Below are 21,310 nucleotides of genomic sequence, written 5' to 3'. Positions count from 1 at the left end.
GAAGGAATATTCCTTAACAAGAGAAAATTTATTTTTACACTCACCGCCACCCTCCTCATCAACTTTTTTTCTTCTTCATATTTCCCACTTTGTTTTTTGGGATGCTATACAAACAAGCGTAATTTTTTTTTTGGAAAAACTTCTCATGTCAAAAACTCTCAAAGACAAAATTTTATTTTCTTATGAGAGTTTTTTTTTGCTTCCCTCCATCAATTTCATGTGAAGTTTTCATCAAAAACATAAATATATTTTAAATATGATATTTTATGTTTTTATTCCCTATTTATCATGAAAAAGCAATGTGGTTTTTATTTTTGAATATTTTTTATTTATATTTTTTTGTAAAAAAGTATTTTTATGACCGAGATTTTATCGAAAAAAACGAAAGATTTTCCAAAAAGAATTCTTACGAGTTTTTGGCTACCGATATTTTTGCCGTTTTTAACTGTTGTCAGTATGCATCTAAGTAGCCAAGGCTCTCCCCCACCTCGCTGCGCTGAGAAACGCCTTGGGGCAAATAGGATATGTAATTTCCTCAAGTAACTTGGCTATCTTGGTCATTTCACACCCATCATGTTTTGAACCTTTCGTTGACACTTCAGTGCCTGTACTGGACTTCGATCACGTGACGATGCAGAACCAACTTTTTTTTTTGAATTTTTTACTCCCCTCCAAAAACCCAAAATTTCTCTTGTGGGTACTTTGTCCTCCATTAAAGAATGCCGGTTTACTCCAAAAAACTGATTCCGAGGAGGTCCCTTTTCAATCTATTTTACTTTTTCCTCTTCTTTTTCAGCTAGAGGAGGAGGAATTTCTAGCTGGCTACTCGTTTTTTTCTGTAGTTTTTGGAGAAAGAAGGGTAGAGAAAAAGAAGAAGAATAAGAAGGATGGGTTTCATGTCCAGGAGGGTGCTGCCAATCTGTGGAAACATGTGCGTTTGTTGTCCCGGGCTGAGGTCTCGATCTCGTCAGCCTGTTAAGCGTTACAAGAAGCTCCTTGCTGATATCTTCCCGAAGAACCTGGTGAGATTTTTGATCTCTCTGTCTCTCTCTAGTGGTGGAGTTGTTGGGTCTTGCTTTGCTGTTTGGTTTCTGGGTTTGTGTTATTTCTTGTCTTTATGAAGTGGGTGTCCTCTTGTTTCATTGATCTTTGGTTAGAAAACCGTGAATGAGTTTCTTCCTTTTTTGCATTTCATGCTGTTGGTGTTGGTTGTTTGGATGGTATCCTTTTTGTAGCCACATTTGTTTTTATATTTGCTTTTGAACAATGGGGATGTTTGCTTGCTTTGGTTTTGTTGGAAATGTGGGACTTGACGTAATTTTATCTTTTTTGTTGATTTATTCTTATTTTTGTTCGACCGTCTTGCTTTCACTGTTTACTGCAACTGTATTTATTATTTCTCAAGTGTAGATGTGATACATGCATTATCTTTGTTATGGTTTCCTGATACACGATTGTTTTGGTCACAACTGTGATTCCTCAGCCTGTGATTGTTGGTCACAGGTTCACATTTGTGACCAACTTTTACAGTTGAGATTTCAAAATCACAGGCTACACCTTTTCAAGTTTGCGTAGCCTGTGATTCTTCTGTGATTGTGATCAAGAATTACAAATAGCTGAGAAGGTTCAAGAATCACATGGCAAAACAAATGTGGTGTACTTTTTGCATCAAAATGCTTTTTGTAGAAGTTGAAAGAAAATGCGTTATGTTTGTTTTATTTTTGGTTTTCAGATGGTGGGTAGTGTTTGAGGTTTGGCCATTTGTCTTAACTACTCAAAGTTTTTCTTCATAGTGATCTTGATTTTATTAGGTATGTAGTTAACATGGTGTTTTCTTTCCTTCCCCCTTTTTTTTTTTGATATGATTCTTTGGTACTTTTTATATGAGGGTATATTCATTTCTTGATCGTCTTTTTAGTTATTTGAGATTTGATGATACCCATGTCTTTAACAGGATGATCCTCCAAACGAAAGGAAAATCACCAAGTTGTGTGAATATGCAGCGAAGAACCCTTTCCGAGTCCCAAAGGTATGTCTCTCTCTTTGGTGTCACGTAGAGCCTTTCTTTTTTTCTTAACCTTTTTGAACTCAGCTGGGATCTTCCTTGCTTAACTTTGTAGCTTTTCCCTCCTTGCTAGATTGCCAAGTGTCTGGAGCAAAGGAGCCACAAGGAATTGCGTTCTGAGCACCTCAAGTTAATTAAGGTTATCATGGAGACATATAATAAACTGCTTTGCTTGTGCAAGGGTCAAATGTAAGTGGCGATAAGATCTTAATCTCAGTTGCTTTTCATTATGGGACCTAATCAGACTTTGATAACCGAGTGTTTATTCTTGTGATGTTTAAACCATAAAAGTCGAGCCTTTCTGCCTTTTTCTTACCATTATCATGATTTTTATATTATGAGATTTCTGGATACATGGTGCTGGTGTGCTTAAGCATGTCCATGGGGGTTTGAAATGTTTGGTAATGTTTTCGGGTTATAACATCACTTTCAATAATAAATTGATGTAAAAATTAATAATAAATGCATAATGTTTTTTCATAGGAGCACCAACAGTAGTAACATCATTTGATTGATATCACCATTTGCACAACCTGCTCACTGCTTGTAAAGTGGGCATCTTAGTTGATGGAATATTTCTTAATCATGATAGTTTAACATGGCTAACAATGGAAGGGAGAGAAGACATGTGTAGTTTGTAGTGTGCAACTCTTGATGATTCTGCAACCCCTGTCCTATGTCACATAGGTGTGGGTGCGGATGCGAGTGCGTATATGGGTGCGGATGCGGCGATGCGGCACTTTAAAAAAACTTGGGTGCGGGGTGTGAAAATATCTCAAAAAAGAGATAAAGTGTGCGATAAGCACAACACCACCAATGTGCACAAATGCACAAGAACACTTAGAACAAATGTACACAAAGGTACAATAAAGAAACTCAAATGCACAAAGGCATACAAAATATAAAGAATTTTATTGAGAAGAATGGAGAACAAAAACTCCAAGAAGTGAAGATTACAAAGGGGGAACTCCCCTATTTATAAGAGGAAAAGGAGCCTTGAAGGGGCTCCGCTAGCTGTTGGAGCCCCTCCAACGGTTAGAATTCTAACCGTTGGAGAGGCTCAATAGCTAGTGTTGAGCCCTCCAAGGTTGACTTTGAGTCAACAAAAAGAATAAAGACAAAAAAGAAAAAAAGAAAAAAAGAAAAGTAAAAAAGTAAAAAGAATTACAACATATTCATAATTATGAATATGCGCAAAATGAAGAGAAATGACTAAAATACCCTTGCGGGTTTTACAAAAAAGAAACATATATATTTACATATATATAGATACATATACATATATACGTGATGTATATATGTATATGTATCTCTCTTTATATATATATATATATGTAAATATTTACATAAAGAGAGATACATTTTAACACGGGGGTGCGGTCAGGGTATATATATATATAATTTTTAACAATTTTAAGTTAACAATGTGTGTATGTGTGCATTTATGTATTTATATATATATATATAATATAGATAAAATTGGACTTGGTTAGGGTTAACTGAATTTACTTTTAGACAGAAATGGACCTCTATGTGGTTGAATTCACCTGACACAAAGGAAGCCGTGTCCATGCGTCGCACCCGCATGGGTGCGACGCTAGTGCAGTGCCCTGTTAGAAGAGTCCGTGTTACATAGCCCCTGTCCAATTTTTTACCTTAACATATAGGCTATATCGGGCACAACTTTCCTCATATCTAGTTCTTTTAGTTAGAATATGGAAGCAATATCCTTGGCTAAGGTTTGAGCTATGAAGTTAAATGCAAGACTATCCCATTCCTGGTTGACTGGACCCCTTTTGTTGCCTAATTCGCCTGGACCTAAGGTACTATAGATCATGGCATATGGACTCTTTTGTCTGTTCTATCCCATTTATAGGCAATAACTGATAGACACCTTGGTTCTTCTGGCAGAATCTCAAAGGCCTGCTCATAAGAAGATTTTGTGATAGATGCTAGTAATATGAGAATTCAATAGTTTTACTATTATTTCTTAAAAACCTCTATGTTTTGATGATGCCTTTTAAAAGTATATCTTTCAGTTTACTCTTTCATTACTTTTAACTCTTAAGAAGTAACTAGTAGATTACTTGTTTAGAACTGAAAAATAATACTTGAGAAGGAGATTATTGTTTTTTGAGTTCCGAAAAACTTTTCATCATCTACTTCTGATTCTCTGAAAGAGTTCAAAATTTCAAATTAATGTGTCTAGATTATTTGTAGTTAATTCTGTTTGGAGCTTTCTTATATTTTCTGGGGTTGAAACCAGTTGAGGATATTAATACTTGCTCTGATTTGATGTTGAGTTTGGCTTTGCTGGTTATTGAACATTTTCATCTGGTTGCTGAATAGGCCGTATTTTGCTGCCAATCTACTGAATGTGGTAAACGAACTTTTGGATTACACACGCGAAGATGCAATGCAGATCCTTGGATGTCAAACCTTGACAAATTTTATTTATAGTCAGGTACACTTTGCTCGCATGTTTCTTTTTCCTCAGGTAACATGTTCGGTAAATTCTCATAGTCTTGCAGTTGCTAGCTTTCATGATGCATTTATATAGTGCTACATTGATTATTATTATTATTTTTGAATAATTATAGCATTTTGATGGTTTCTTCCAATTTGATGACTTGGTTGGGCATTTTTTCTTGTTTCCAAGGAAGAGGATTTTTGTTGCATTGTTATGTTGCATTTCTATGGATGTTTTTGATTTTGTGGTTGACTTATATCGATTTCAGCATCAATTTCTTTTTAGTAATACCTTTGACTGAACAGGCTGATGGAACATATACACACAATATTGAGAGCTTAGTCCGCAAAATTTGTATGCTTGCTCGTGAGAATGGGGAAGCATTTGATAAACAGTCACTTCAGGCAGCTAGCTTGCAGTGCCTTTCTGCTATGGTATTTTTTTTCCTTGTTGTTTATGCCTCAATTAAGGTGCATGATTTGTTGGGATTAGTCTATTGAAGTCTTAACATACCAAACTACTGATTGGTTGCTGTGATGTTTTTGCTTCTTTTTATTCTAAATATTACTTTATCTGGGAGTGCATGGGGGTTGTGGGGAACTTGTTCTAAACACAGTTTAATTATAGATGACTTATGTGTTTCTGTTTTTTCAAACTGCAGGTTTGGTTCATGGCAGAATTTTCACACATATTTTCAGATTTTGATGAGGTAGGCATGTTCTGTAAAAGTATGGGTTTGTGATTATTATTTAGTTTGCTGCTTTATTTTGCTGGGAAATTTTCCTGGCTATTTACCTGAAGAGACCTTTTTGAACTTGAATAAATTTTCTGCTACATGATTAAAATTGAAGTCTAATAGCTGAGGCAGAGTGTTATCTGCTAATCCTGATTTTCTGAAACTAAGGTTAAATTTTTAGAGTTTAGAGAAAAGATATGATAGTATGCGGGTCAATTTTGAAAAAATTGCAGCAATGTGAGTAGTAACGTTTTGTAGAATAAATCCGAGGTGGAAAATAGTTCAGCCTTTTCTTAAGCTGAATCATAAGGGTTAAAATAATGTTTAAATTGAACCCAAAAAATTGTATCTGACTTTCAATTCCACAACCTAGTCCATGATCCAACCATACAGGGTATTGACTTGATACTTGTCATACATTTCTCTTGGGTAGAATATGTATCCTATCATTTAGGGTTCTTGGCATCTTAATACTGCTGATCTTATCTTCATACATGGACATAGCAAGCACATAAGAAGGCTGGCAGATTTGTCTTCTTTCAGATTGATACAAGTGTTGGCTATGGAATTATGGATAAAATTTCTTTCTTGATTTCCAAAGTGTAATATTAGCATCACATATAGAACGTATCCGCATTCAAGTGCTTGCACTGCGTAATTCACATTTAATAGAGGTCCATACTTTTTGTCAAAATGGTAAGCAAAGCAGCTGAAACCTAGAAACATGCACGAACCTGCGGGAATTTGAAATAATTGGAATTGAGGTATGTTGTGTAAATTTCACATTATAGTTTCAGCAGATACACAAGCCCATATGTATCGCATTAAGCTAGACAAGCTGTCACCACTGCTCCCTGCTTGTATGGGCTGTACTCACAGCTGTGTTTTATTTAAGAAGAATATTCCTTATAGTAACTTCTTTTTCTCTTAATAATTAGATTGCAGTTATTTGTCTATGACGTCTCACAAATTTTCAAATAATTAACCTTCAATATGAGCCTTTACATTCGAGATGTCTCTATCGACATTTATAAGTAATTTGCACTATATGATGCAGATTGTGTATGTTATCTTGGACAACTATGGGGCGGAGATGCATCATGCAGATGATGAACAAGGGGAAACACATCACAATTGGGTGAATGAAGTTGTCCGTTGTGAGGCACGAGGAAGTGCCGGTGTTACTAATAATATTAGCCCAAGTTATGATATTATGCGATCCAGGCCTGAAAAAAAAGATCCTTTCAAATTGACAAGGTAACTTGCTAGACCTAGTCATCTTTTAAATGCTGTCAACTGCTCCTTTTTGTTTTCATCATTTTGGAGACCACCAATGCACATTTCTTGTGCTTAAATCATTCGACATAATTTTGTCAGCAAAGTTTGTGTTATATGATTTCTTGAAGGAGCTCATTTCCGTGTACTTGTTCGTTTAGCATATGTTTTTTCTGGGTTTAGAGATGTATATTGTGTTTCTTATGGCTTGTATTCTAGTAAACTAGACCTAATTAACTTTTGTTTGCAACACTCTGTGTATGAATGAGTATGTATGCTCGTGATTGTACAGAAAAAATAAAAACAAGGGATTTTAAAGTATGAGGCTGTGCATTTAGAATTTGTGTAAGGCCCTCAGATTGGACACATTTTTGTTACTAGGTTGGATTCTGGCATGAGTTGCATCATTGTGCATCAGTGGCATGGCCCACATTATTTCTAGAATTGTCCCATTTGATCTATCATTGCACTTGAAGAAGGGTTTCGTTCCTAGCATCAGAAGCAGTTCTTTGTGGAACCTCCTTCTGCTCAACTCAAACATGAGTCAATGGTAGATTATTGGCTGTTCCATCTCTTTCTTGCTGTCTCTCTCATGTGCACATGCATACAGGCTTGCACACACACACACACACACACACACACACACACACACACTGACACACACTTATTCTCTTGCTTTTTACGTAATGTGATAAATGATATTATGCTCACAAGATGTGGGCTTTTATTTATGTCTGTGCAAATATATCTGATGCAAAGTTACAAATTGTTATTGCTTGCCATTTTATATGCTTTTGTTTTGTTCAGTAGACTAAAATTAATTGTCATGATGTATTTTTTGTTCCATGTGAAGTTTCTTATTTTTTAATGTCATCAGTGTTCATACTGCAAGAGCAGATTCAAGTTTTTCATTTTGCAGGGATGAGATTGAATCACCCAAGGTATGGTCACAAATTTGCATCCAAAAAATGGTTGAATTGGCGAAGGAGACGACAACAATGCGTCGAGTTTTGGACCCCATGTTCCTTTATTTTGATACAAGGAGACATTGGGTTCCCAGGCAAGGACTGGCAATGCTCTTTCTGTCTGATATGTGTTTCTTGATGGAGAATTCAGGTTTGTTTTCTTTGTGATTAGCATTTTTTTTTATTTTGGTTGGTTTAGCCGGGGGCTTTTGCGTTTCATATATATATATATATGTATATATATATATAGTAATGTGTATCTTCTGGACCATTTATCTCCCAGACCATCCCCGACCTCTTTAAAAAACATATTTGTGCAAGTTTTTTGCTTAATCCAAACCTTTAGATGCGTTTATCATTACTTATTTTACTAAAAAACATGTTTTGGATCAAATAAATTTAACAAGAAATTTTTTATTTTTAGTTAATCAAGTGTTTGGTGCAATATATGTTAGATTTTTGGCTCAAAGATACCTAAGTATAACCTCTATCTTTCTATTTTTCCTTAAGCATGTGGGTATAAGGTTCCCTACAAAAGTTTAGTCCCATATTAAAAGTTGTAGGAACTTTCTTTGTCCTTATATAGGAGGGTGGTGCCTTAGAGGCATGACCCTCAAGGGCATTAGATTTTGGGCTTGAATAAACCTTGGATCTGGAATTACAAACAATATATATTTATATTTAGATTTAGATTTGGGTTTGCGGTTTGCAGTTTCATATTCGGATTCAGACTCGGACTCGGACTCGGACCCGGACCCGGACCCGGACCCAACTTGGCTTGGCTTGGCTTGGTTTGGTCTGGTCTTTGACTTTCTTTTTAATACTTGGGACGGTTTTAATCCTCAAGTATATTTTTGACCTTTGACCAACCACTAAATGGACCTTGACTTTGCTTTAAAACCTTTTTGGATCTTATCCGGATCCGTTTTGGATTTGCTCAATGTTTTTGCATGAGCATTAAGAGTCCAAACGGTCTATAGCCGCTCAACCATGTTGATCGTTGACTTTTGATCCTATCTTGGATGGTCTTGTACTTGGCGGTGTCATTTTAGACCCTGTTCCTGTCTTTTTGGTCCATTTTGGCGTCCTTCCCTAGCTAGCCGTTTGGGCCTTTATGGATGGCCGTTTGGCCAGCCCCGACCCATTATGGTTAACCGTCTGGGCTCCATTAATGGCCATTATGATGGTTGGTGGGCTGAGGCCTATATAAACCCAGCTCTCCCTCCTCCTTTCTCATCCCTCTCTACTCTCTCCTCTATCTCGAGCTCTGTTCTCTCTCTCGCTATCTGAAGTTTTTTTTTCTCGCTCTGTAATTTTGGTGCTTCTCTCTCCTGGGTTAGACCCAAATTCAGGTAGAGATCCGATTCTTTTAGAGAGATCCATATATAGTTTAGCCTAGATCCAACTTCAGTTCAGATTCATATCCAGATCCAGTTGTGGTCTAGATTCAAATTCGTTTCCAGATCTAATCCGGATCTATTATAGTTTGGATCCCTATCTGGGATCCAAATCCATTATAGTTTGGATCTTTATCCAAGATCTAGACCCGGTTGCTGATCAGACCCATATCCAGTTATAGTTTGGATTCAACCCAGTTATTGTTAGGATCTAGATCCAAACCCAAGATCCATATCTGATTCAACACTAGTCAAGAGGCTGTTCAAGGTGGTCTGTGTCAAGGTTGTTGGCTTCACCCAGTGCAGGGCGTGGTCCAATCATTCTCGAGAAGACGAAAGCTCGATTGTATCCTGGGTGCGTAGTTGCACGAATACCCATTGCACCGAGGACTTGATCCTAAGTGGGGCAACTATTTCTTGAAAGACAATGTGTTTACGCGTGCCTCCAAGCTCATTGGTTCAATCTCAATTGCCCGACCCACTAAGTAAGGTATAATTTCCAACAATATATACCGTTGATTTTTTCATTGATCTAAAAACACATCTAAACATGAAAAGTGCTTAAACTAATATCTGTTGATCACATTTATGGGTTTAGATTAAAGAAAAAACACATGCAAGTATGTTTTCTATAGGAGTGTGGGACGGTCTAGGAGATAAATAGTCTGGAAGATACACATCACTCATATATATATATATATATATATATATATTCTTTTCTTTAATGAAACGAGCTTTGGACCCCATGTTCCTTTAGCCATGTCTTTTTTGTAAATTGTATTGTTTTCTTTCTTGTGTTCTGGCTCAGAATTTTCTAGTAACTGTATGTTGTATTTTTTTCCTTAACTCTAGATGCAGATACCTTGGACTTGGCATTTGGCTTTTGTAATTACCTATTTTGTCTGCAAAATTTTGCAGGAAACGACCAGTTGATTTTGGCTGCTATTGTCCGACATCTGGATCACAAAAATGTTGCACATGATCCTCGGACTAAATCTGCTATAATTGAGATTGTTACTGCCTTGGCTCGACAGTTTAGATCACGGGCTCTAGTTGCTGAAGTTGGTGTTGTCAGTGTCTTGTGCAGACACTTGAGGAAAAGCCTTCAAGCCACAGATGAATCCATTGGTTTGGAAGATTCAAATGCCAATCTTTCTCTTCAGAGTTCAATTGAAGATTGCTTGCTGGAAATATCCAAAAGGGTATATTTTTAAACCACTGTTTTTTTAGTTGCTATGAAAAATCATCTCTCTTGAACTTTAGAGGTTTTCAGCTTCTGAGCTGTGGTGCTAGACCTTAGATATAATAAATAATGAACTTTGTTTGTGAGCCTGGTAGCTAATACCGGTGGCTGAATTTTTGGATGTTTGACTTCCTTCCATTCTTGTTAATATTTTTATGTTGGAAATCTTTTCAGATCAGTGATGCAAGACTCCTATTTGACATGATGGCCATAGCATTGGAGAAGTTGCCTAGTGTTGGAGTTGTTGCCAGAGCAACAGTTGGATCAATGCTGATTCTTGCTCATATCATTTCCTTGGTCTCTTTCCAATCATATGTACAACAGGTGTGGATTTTTATTTTGTTATATGTGGTTTGATTGAGCAAAATATACATCGTTATGGTTTTCCTTGGGTTTCATCTTTCTCTTTTCCTTTTCCTTTTTTTCTCTCTTGAAGTAGCTATTACAGAACTTTCAATTTTCCAACAGTTTAAAAATTTGTCCTGTGTAATACTGCAGACGAATAGATAAATCTTGAAATTGATAGGATTTTATGGAAGTCACTAGATAGCGTCTTACTATCTGCACTGTATATACGAGTTAATATTTGGTAAGGCCAACCAAATATATTATTTAGTAGAAGCCACCATTCTTTCTTCCACCTTTTTCTGAATTATTTTGTAAATCAAACCTAACGCATGGTCTACATAGTTTATTTAGTTTTGGATCATTTGATCATGACATGTAAGCAGGTTTTCTGCAGTGTTTAAAAAATGTATGGCCCACAACGTACCAAAATTTCATGTTTCTAAGATTGTGTTTTACATTGAAACTCATAAGGTCAGGTTGAGTTGATAGAGCTTGAACCTGTGATTCCTGCTGGGCAGGATGGTCTGGTTGACTATATAAACATGTGTGTATGCTTGTATGGTTGTAGGAGTTGGTAGACCCTAACCAGTTTAACCTCCATCAACCGTAGCCACTTAAAAGATTATAGTTTCATGCGTTTTTGCTTAATCTCAACCTGCAGATGTGTTTATCATTGCTTATTTACTAAAAAAACATACTTTTCATGAATTGATTTAACAAAAAAAAATACGAATTCTGGATGTAAAATTTTGGTTTAATATGAGCTGTTACAATTTTTGGTTTGTTTCATTAATTGTCACCAACATTTTCTTTTTCTAGCTGCAGTTTAGAAATATAAAGCAGAGTTGCCAATCGAGGAAGCGGGAGTGGGAAGCGATACGGGAAGCGAGGCACTTCTAAAATTTTAGGAAGTGGGAAGCGCTAGACGACTTAGGAGCTAACCAGGAAGCGACCGAGGAAGCGATCCAGAAGCGATCTAGGAAGCGACATAGGATTCAAGTGAGAAGCAAAAGGGAAGCAAAAAAAGAAGCGATATAGGATTCAAGTGAGAAGCGAATAGGAATCGAAAGAGAAGCAAAAATATAATTATATATTTTTATTTTATCAAAAAATAAGATTTATGTCATCATTGACAAAATAAAACATGTATCTAAGACAATAAATAATATAAGTTGCAATTATCTAACAAATGCATCATATTGTAACTGTTAAACATTTAAAAAATAATACATCAAGAGAAGATCATAATTCACATTTTTTGACAAATGCATGCAAGCACTAAATAATGCATTAAGTAAACAAATAAATTTGATTAAAAAATGTACATTTTTCAATAAAAGAATCAAATGACTTGTTATTTGATGTTGTGATTGTTGTAAATCTTGTGATCTCTGCAACATAGAAAATGAGAAATCAATAAACTCAAAGATTACATAGAGATATGGTTAAAATTTTAAGCTATAAAGATTTAAACTGTAAATTATAAGCTATAAAGTTCTAAACTATAAACTTAAAATTAACACAATCCACTATTTCACTTCATCATGCAAGGTTCAAAATAAAAGTACATATCAAACAAACAAAATATTACAAGACCTTGGCAAAAAAAGTAACATAAAAGTTTCTAAGTTCGACTACTACTACTATATTATCAAAAGAATAATTAAAAATTCAATATTTCATTAATATGCTATTTTTCTCTTCTCCTTCAAGTCAGCAATAGATCAAAAACTTTCTACTTCATCACGTGCTTCTTGTCCTCCACGACCATGCCTTCTGCTCCTTCCTTCATTTCCTATAATGAATATGTTAAAAAATGAAAATGTTAAAAAACCTTAATTTAAAATATAAAAAATATATATATAGAAAAAGTAAAAATAAAAAACACAAGATCAACATACCTTGCCTAGGTCTCCTGCTAAAGAAACAATCAATTCGACGTTGAGGAACTCATGGTCGCTCTTGTATATCTGCAGTTCTACTAGCTCTAATGGATTGATTTGTATATTCTTCAACTTCATTTGTACGTATGATTATTGGAGGTAATGAAGCTCTTGGTTATGCATCTTTGGGTTTGGATTGGAAATAGTGCTTGATTGTTGTGCACTATCATCCAAATCTCTCTAATGCATGTCCTCTAATCTCAACGTACTTTCTTCTACAATAGGAAGCTCTAGATTGATATCCCATTTTCGACTAGGTCCTTCTTGTTGCACCTTTTTATAAGAATATGAATGCTAATAAACAATCAATGATAGAAAAAGAGAAAAAAAATACTAAAAAAAATACATCATAGTTTAATTATACCTTTCAATCAATCGAAGATTGGAATGAATATACACCAAGGTATCAACACGATCTTCATTGAGCCTATTTCTTTTAACATTGTGAATATAACTATAGTTGCTCAACACTCTTTCTGCAGAAGATGTGCTAATAGGTTGAGATAAAACCTTAATGACTAATGCTTTCAACTTAAGTGTATCACCACCATAAAAACGCCATCAATTAAGCACCGACATTGTAGGATTCAATGCATCTATTCTTGCTGTATTTTGGCTAAATCTTTCACTTCTTGATGCAAAAGCCACAAGTTGTGACCTATAAAGTGTAAATAGCTATTCATTTTCAGCAGATATGACTTCAATAAAATGCAAATGAAATAATAAAATAATTAAATCATTAAACTTTAAACTTTATTAAATAGATAAAATAATTTTTTTATCAGGAGAAACTCATCTGGGATCTTGAGATACTCTAACTCGTAATATTTTGGAGTAAGCATGTGGGCTAGACTATGGAGAGGCACATTCATTCTATCTCATCTATTTGAGACAATCTGATAAATCTTTTCATACAAATCTGGTTGTCCTTTTAGATTGTCTTTGATTTCCCCCAATATGTTGTCCATGCCTTCATACACTTAATCAATTATAGGGCCTTCCTGATCACAAAATTTAATCATCTTATATATGAGTTTTGTAATTAATAATGCTAAACGTCAAGAATCCGAATATTCTTCATCAAGAACAGTGGTTTCTGTTGTAACAACATTTTTTCATAGTTTCATCCATGTATGACTGATTTCATTCGCTTCATCTATCTGAAATTACTGTGAGCCTCAAGCTCTCCCTCACATCAAGCAAGCACTTCAAAGTAGTATAATGCGAAGCAAACCTTGTTTTTGCAATCTTTATTAGCTATAATTTTTCATTGCTTCTAAAGATTGCTAGTGCTTTTGAATGATTTGTGATATACTTCACAATTTCTTTATTCTGCAAATATGTTTCTCCCAACCAATGAAACTCATCTGCCAAATCCTTAAAGATCAAATTAAGTGTGTGCACAACACAAGGTGACCAAAAAATATACTTATACATTTGTTTTAATTCTTCACCTGCTAACTTGTAATTTGCTGCATTGTCTGGAATCACTTGCATTACATTAGAAGGCCTCACAAGTTTGAATCCCGTCTTAAAAAACTTGGCAATGCTTGCAGCTGACTGCACATTAGAAAAATCACTTGCATATAAGAACATCAAGCCAAAATAGTTTGATGCAAGTATATTTATCAAGTGTTTGTTCTTGATATTTGTCCAACCGTTTGAGACAATGGAAACTCCAAACTCCTCAAACTTTTTTCGAAATTTATTTAACTCCCTGTGAACACACACTTTCTCACTGTCAAGCAACGTTGTTCACGCTTTTTTCATATTATGAGGGTTTATATTTAGGCATTTTACTAACTGCAGATATCATCTCTTCCCAATATGGTGATCGAAGCATATTGAAAGGTATGCCATTTGCACACAAAAATATGATAATTTTGTGATCTACATCATCTCTTTCTACTTTTTTAAAGGTATCACGAATATCAACTGTTTTTCGGCTTCCACTAGATGATGTAGTCATACTAATAGGCTTCTTCGGATTATCAATTCTTGATCTCCTCAACTCAAATGCACTTGATGAAACTTCCACTCGGCGAACTTGCCTCTTAATTTTTCTTGCCAATTCTGTATTTTTTGTAACTACATGGCAAAAGGCAATCCCAACACTTTGTCCCTTTGGAGATCCCATGAGATGTGCAAAAACTCAAGTATATGACCCATGATAAATATTTTTGTAGTGTCTGCACGTAAAAACTTGGGTTCCACCTTGCTTTCCTTGCCCACTCTTTTTTTGTTTCAATACATGACGCCATAGGACAATTGTTTTATGCATGCTAGGTGGTTCATCATTTTGGTCATCTTCAGAATAGTAGTCATTCAAGTCATATTCTTCTTCATCTTCCTCGTCAAAACAATTTTTTTTTTGTCCTCAAACTGTGGACAATCAGAAGACCCCTTGCCCTTTCTTGTATTGTCATTCCCAACACCACTAGATGATTCATGCTCCAATTCCAAATTGTACAAAAAATCATCATCGTCATCATAATTGTCGTGATCATAGCTTCTGATGGTCATTAATGAAGTAAAGAACATGCAAATATACCTGTGTCATAAAAGTATATGAATCAACCTAAAACACTTTAAAATTTTAAATAAGCATCATTCATAAAGATGAAAGATCTATCTATAATATACTATGATGAAGCAAACAAAAAAAAAGAGAAAAAGAAAGGAAGTTCTTTCAAAAGATTGCATTTATGAAAAATTGTTAAACAAAGACAACATCACAATGAAGAAAGACAAAATTCAGATTGACACTGAATGGGAATTGGGTGAGGTAAATGTAATCTGAGACAGAAATATGCATTTCAGATTCTCAACTCTCAATAGATTAAGACCATTAAAACATATATGGTTGTCTTTATACTGAGACAAGTTCACAAGGACAAATGGATGACAATAAAAAAGAATGTAGATAACAAAAGAGCTCGATTATGCAGCACATCAAGTACCGGTTCTTACTACCCATGGACAAGTTACCTCCAACCTAATACTTGTAGTAATTAATTTGAAGTCATTTTTTATTCTAAACACAAAAAATGAAAACTCAGATGGCTCAACAAATACATTTTTGCTAATCTAGAAATCTAGACACACTAAAAACCTAAGTAGTGGTCATCATTTAGAGTGAATAACTCCATGTAATACGGAAAGAATTCAACTTCTGAAATTTCAAGAGTCAAAAGAATTCTGCTTCAACACATGGAATCAACCTAAAACAAAAAACAAACTATTATTAATAACAAAGGATGGATAGGGATGGCAGTGGGGCGGGGCGGGGGACAAGGTCTCCACCCCCGCCTCGCCTCAAGATTTTATCCTCCACCACCGCCTCCATCTCCGGCGGGGATGGATTTTATCCTCCACCCCCGCCTTCATCCCCGGTTCAAACGGGGATGAGGCGGGGTGGGGCAGGGATATTGTGGGGAAAAGTGGTCGGGGCGGGGCGGGGCGGGGCGGGGAAAAGTGCACATCCATCCCCGCCTCCACCCCCGAACGGGGATGGATTTTAACCTTTATCCCTCCTCCATCCCCGTTTCATACCCTTCATCCCCGGTCCAAACGGGGCGAGGCGGGGCCCCGCTTTCCCCCAGTCCACTGCCATCCCTAAGGATGGAGAGTGAAGAACACAAATCAATGAAATCATTACTTTCATAATTTACCAATTACTAAAACAAAAAAATAAACATCATTTGGACTCAACCCAACCCACTATGCCTCTTAAATACCTAGTTTGGGTTGGATCCATAAGAATCCAACCCAAACCAAAAGCCTCCACCAAACCATCCTCTCACCTACTCTGTTTGGGTTGGACCCATAAGGATCCAACCCCAAACCACTCTAACCCCCATTTATACCCAGTCTCAGTTGGTTGGATCCAACCCATACAATAAGGCACCCACCACAATCTATAACCCCCACTCTGTGTTTTTTTTTACCTTCTCTCTCTGCTTTCTTCTTCTCCCTCTCTCACCCTCTTGGTTCACCCCCGTCGGCGTGCACGCCTCACACACCACCATCTCTACCTCCAACGAGCCCCAACCCATCGGTGCTGCTCCCTGTTAGAGCCTCCTCTCCCAACCTTCTCCCTCTTTGTGTGTCTCTGTCGAGCCCCCCCATGCCCAACATCGCCACTTGCCATGCGACAGGTGGTCAGAGGTCCTCCTCTCCCTAGCTCGCAACTGGCACAACCCAACTGCCATCAACTCTTCACCTTTCCCTTTACATCTTTGTGGCCGGAGCCCGGAGGTCACCCTGCGCCTAGTGTGCCCTTGCTTCGTGTTGGGACTGGTCGAGCCCTCCAACCCAACCCTTGCTTCTTGCTGTCCCCTTTTCATTGAGGACCCAGCAGATCCAGAACTCATAAAAAAAAAGAAAAAAAAAGTCAAGAGGCGAAACCGATTCGAGAGAGAGAGGGTAAGAGAAGAGATAGCGTACCTGAAGGTCCTGAACATCTTCATCGTCAGAAGTGGGTGGAGGTCACCAGAATTTTTTGAGGTCGTCGAAAGAGAGAGAGAGAGAGAGAGAGAGAGAGAGAGAGAGAGAGAGAGAGAGAGAGAGAGAGAGAGAGACGGGTGATACGTGAAAAAACAAAACCCTAAGCCCCTTTCAGTTTTGTTTTTTCACTGGTTTTGTAGAATACCCATTTTTCCTTAGTAAAAAATAGATTCATGTGTAATTTTTTAAGGGCAAATTCATCCTTTCTACAATAGCGTCACCCTTTATCGGGGTACACATCCCCCATTAAAGGGGTACACGTCCCCCTTTATCGGGGTACACATCCCCCTTTAAAGGGGGATGCATACCCCTTTAATAGGAAGCGCATCCCCCTTTAAAGGGAATCACGTCCAACTTTAAAGGGGTACACACTTCCGTTTAAAGGGGGACACACTTCCTCAATTGAAGCTGCGCTTCCCCTTGCATTTCGGAAGCGCCGCGTTTCACGCTTCCGAAGCGCGTCCCGGGGAAGCGCGCTTCCCCTATTCCATAGGCGTTTCCGGTAACTCTGATATAAAGTCTTTTAATGTGTTTCTGTTTTTAAAATTACTAAAATCCCATGGTTTGGTGAAAGTTAAGTCATGAATTCATGTTATCTTAAATTTGTCAGGGTGTGTAACTGTTTCTCATTGTACACACGCACATATGCCTATATAGATACACAAACATATGTATCTATGTAATATGTTTGTATAAATGTGTAGAGTAGCTTTGTGTTCTTCATACTCTAGGCATGCTGTTTTAAATATATTGGATGGGAAAACATGTTGGAGTGGGAACAAATTTTTCATGGTATATCAGTAACATTGTTGAAGCAAATGGTGTACCGTGGTTTTAAATCTTCAGTTGATGGCAAATGATCTGGTGTACCACATTTTCCGATAATTTCAATGGTTGTGTAATTGGGATAATTTGATTCCCTCCTCTTTTTTCTTTTTCCCTGTTTTTCAGATGGGGTTTAACAAAAAGATTTGTAGCACATTTCTTGTGCTTATTAATAGTTAAAAGTTGTTGACTTGCCCTTTTCTATATTTTCTGTTAACCTAGTCCTGGTTTGAAGTTCTATGACCTGCAGCTGTCATGGTCATAGTTTCAGGGGGACTAGGATTAGTTTGGCCCTTTCCATTTTCTGCTATACTAAAAAGCAGGAGTATGATTGAATTTTCTTCACTGGTGATTTTGTTCACATGACATGGTTCACTGAATGAACAGTGACATGATTATCTTATTTGTCCATCAGTATTTCTTATTTCTTGAGTTTATGTTTTGTAGGTTTACCCAGAGGCTCTGCTTCTTCAACTTCTGAAAGCTATGATACATCCAGACACGGAGGCCCGTTTGATAGCCCATCGAATTTTCACCGTGCTGCTTGTCCCAGCTTCTATCCATGCAAGACATGACTGCATGTCCTTGTACATGGAGTCTGTTTATGAACCAAGAAGACTGCATTCAAGAACAGCTACTATTTTTTCCTCGGCCTCTAAGCTGTTTGAAAAACTACGGAGAGAAAAAGATGGTCCAAATGTTGAAAAAAGTGGTGACAGTCATGATGATTCCAAGGATAAAGAATCTACTGATGAGGAGTTTAAACATGGGTGTGTTCGGAGAAGTTCTCCAAATTTGTACAGGATAAGTTGTTCAATTGTTGACATTGCTGCTAGCAGCCCTGGTTCAACCGACCTGGTATGTATGAATCACACTATAACAAATCTTTTAGTAGTGCACATTATCAGGCTTATAATTGTCTATGGATCTTTTTGATATTATCATTTACATAGGCATCTCTGGTGCTCATATTTTTTGAAAACTCTGCAGTCTGCAGTAATTTTGCTTCATACTGGCTTGTATGTCCTGTTGTGTAACATGTTGTAGTTCGTGGATTACAGGAAGGAAACATTGTCAAACTAAGTGAAGATCAAACAACGCAATTACTTTCAGCCTTCTGGATACAGTCCAATTTACCGGATAATTTGCCATCAAATTTTGCAGCTATAGCTCATTCATTCAGCTTGACACTTCTTGCTTCATGGTTGAAGGTATTTGTTGTATGTTCTTGTCACTTTATTTTATGCTTTAGGAATAAATCCAGAAATCGATTCTTTTAGCATCATAATCTGTTGGATTTCAAAGGGGTTTGTATGGGAAGAGCTTTGCTGGAAAGGCAAGCTAAGTTTGTGTAAAATGGAGTCATTTCCATAACAATTAGTTTCAAAATTATTCTTTTGTGTCGACAGCCTGGGAATATATGGCAGGCCTGACTGGAACTGCTGCCTAAGAGGAAACATGAAGCAATGTAAACAAGAAATAAATCTGTTGCTTATGTTTCACTTCTGTAGGTTATGCAAACATGCCTTTAGTGATATTATTATTCATGGAGAGATCTATGTTTTATAAACATAAATAAAATATTTAATACTAAATATCTAATCCTTTTGCACAAAGCACTTATACATGTCATGGAAAAAATATTAAAATTTTCAACTTTGCAGGGTTGTGGAATTATGTGGAACTAGTATTCCAGCTTCTCAGTTGGAAAAAAAATAATTTTCCATGGTTGAACAGCTAGTTTTTTCGTGTGAAAAGATAGCGGAATATATGCCTGGCACTTTTCTGCATTATACTGTTATAGTATAGCACAGCTCAGCTGTGCATGGGGCAGGATGTACACATACACATGCATGCGTGAATGATCATAGGTGTTTCTTTATTCAAGGCTACTTATTATTGGCTGTCATGGCTGGTATTATCTGGCAGCCTTTTCTTTCAATTATGTAAGTTTCTGGTATGTGCTCATTTTTTGGTTTTAATATTGTAAAATTTCAGTTGTTGAAATTGTCCATTAGAAAAATAGGTGCTCTGATTATGTGCACATTTGTTTTCCTTGATCTCTAACTATTTTTATCCATCATTCTCTGTGCATGCAATGAAAAGTTTCTTACCTTGAGATTGGAATCGTGCAGGGATCAAATCACAATGTTCTGCGTTCATTTCAGCTACCCATTTCTCTCAGGAGTGTGTCACTTGATCCTGATGGTATATTCAAGCCGTTGTTTCCTATTGCTCGTTGATGCAAATAAAATCAAGTTAGGGTTTTCGATGACTTGTGTATATTGAATGAGTTCAATAGGCTTATCCAGTTGGTTGGAGCAACTTATTGCTAATTGGTCTGGCATAGTTTTACTTGTTGGTTATGGCCAAGATCTAGCAAAGTACCATTTTTCTTATTTTGTGGGAAATGCTGGATTTTTGCAATTGGGTCAGACTTAGGTCTCTTTCCGATTCCTTGGCCTGGATGGTGATTCAGTTATCCACTATGTCACATTGGGTGCGGGGGTGCGGCAAATATGTATATATATATAAAATTTGTGCAGGGGAGGGGTCGAGCCCCCTCCCTGCGCCCTCTTTGTGCAGGGGAGGGGTCAAGCTGATGAGTTGTGGAGTCTGATTCAGAGTTTTTGCCCTTGCAGAAAGGGGGGTCCGGGGGGCTTCCCTCCCCCCCGGTGCGGCTCCCGCTGCGCGGTCAGCAGGCGGGGGTCCAGGGGGGGTGCGCGCCCACCAGAAGATTTTTTTTTTATTAAAAAAATTGGACACAAATGATCCTGGGTGCGGTCAACGCACCCAGGGACGGGTTGACCGCACCGGGTGCCGAGGGACGGGTTGACTGCACCGGGTGCCGCACCCGCGTCACATTGCGTCGATGCGGGTGCGGCACCCGGTTTGCCGAGTCCCTGTGACATAGGTTATCCAGAACTTGTGGGTGCTGTTCTTGGACCTGGTATGGTTCTTTCAAAATCAAATCCAGACATATCAAAACCTTGGCCTAGCCTGAATCTTGCATGTCACTCATTGATCTATTTTTTCCTAACACAGTTGGTATCAGTGTGCTTGAAATCTTGTCACTTGACATAAAATTTCTCTTTTATTTGCCTGAAAGCTTTGCTATATGTTTGCTGATTGATGCTGGAGGGGCTGACAAAGGAACTGAACTGCTTGCATCTTTTCTTGGTTTGGCTTTGTTGCAAGTTGTTAGGGTGCATAAAATAGGCTTTTCTGTCCAAGAAAAACCTAGTTTACTAATCATTCTTAACAGGCTGAATCTGAACAAGCACTGTTTGGCTTGGGTTGGCTAACACATATTTAGGCACAAGATGTATGAGGGAGTTGGTTATTGTATTACTCGGGTATGAGGCAGGATGTTCAAATCCTGTTTTGTCCTTTTTCATTTCAGTTCACTTTTCGAGCTGGTATTGAGCCATAGCAATTTGAGCTTCAACATGGCATGCTTTGCTTGTTTTCATTTATCAGCCATAGCCAATGACGCCTTCAAGAACTGTGTTCTTTTTAACTGCTGAGAATGCAGCT

General features: G+C 37.3%; 1 protein-coding gene across 1 annotated transcript; it reads left to right on the top strand.

The window, feature by feature from the left end:
- The first annotated feature begins 887 nt into the window (after nt 1–887).
- Nucleotides 888–18,810, top strand: LOC149846253 (protein SEMI-ROLLED LEAF 2-like). Its single transcript, XM_089990733.1, has 12 exons — nt 888–1,022; nt 1,955–2,029; nt 2,139–2,254; nt 4,415–4,529; nt 4,841–4,969; nt 5,197–5,244; nt 6,329–6,528; nt 7,424–7,662; nt 9,827–10,110; nt 10,326–10,448; nt 18,221–18,631; nt 18,727–18,810. Exons 1-12 carry the CDS (start codon nt 888–890, stop codon nt 18,808–18,810), a joined length of 1,959 nt encoding a protein of 652 aa, XP_089846859.1.
- Nucleotides 18,811–21,310: the final 2,500 nt, after the last annotated feature.

The sequence above is a fragment of the Nuphar pumila genome, chromosome 2 (assembly GCF_984573655.1).
Source record: "Nuphar pumila chromosome 2, dmNupPumi1.hap1.1, whole genome shotgun sequence".
Lineage (NCBI taxonomy): Eukaryota > Viridiplantae > Streptophyta > Magnoliopsida > Nymphaeales > Nymphaeaceae > Nuphar > Nuphar pumila.
Note: the sequence above shows the minus strand (reverse complement) of the source record. Positions and strands in the feature narration are given on the sequence as shown.

Coding starts and splice junctions, on each gene's coding strand:
- LOC149846253 (XM_089990733.1), top strand. CDS start 888: ATGGGTTTCATGTCCAGGAGGGTGCTGCCAATCTGTGGAAACATGTGC. Junction 2,255..4,414: donor TGCTTGTGCAAGGGTCAAAT/GTAAGTGGCGAT, acceptor GTTGCTGAATAG/GCCGTATTTTGCTGCCAATC. Junction 10,449..18,220: donor TTGCTCATATCATTTCCTTG/GTCTCTTTCCAA, acceptor TATGTTTTGTAG/GTTTACCCAGAGGCTCTGCT.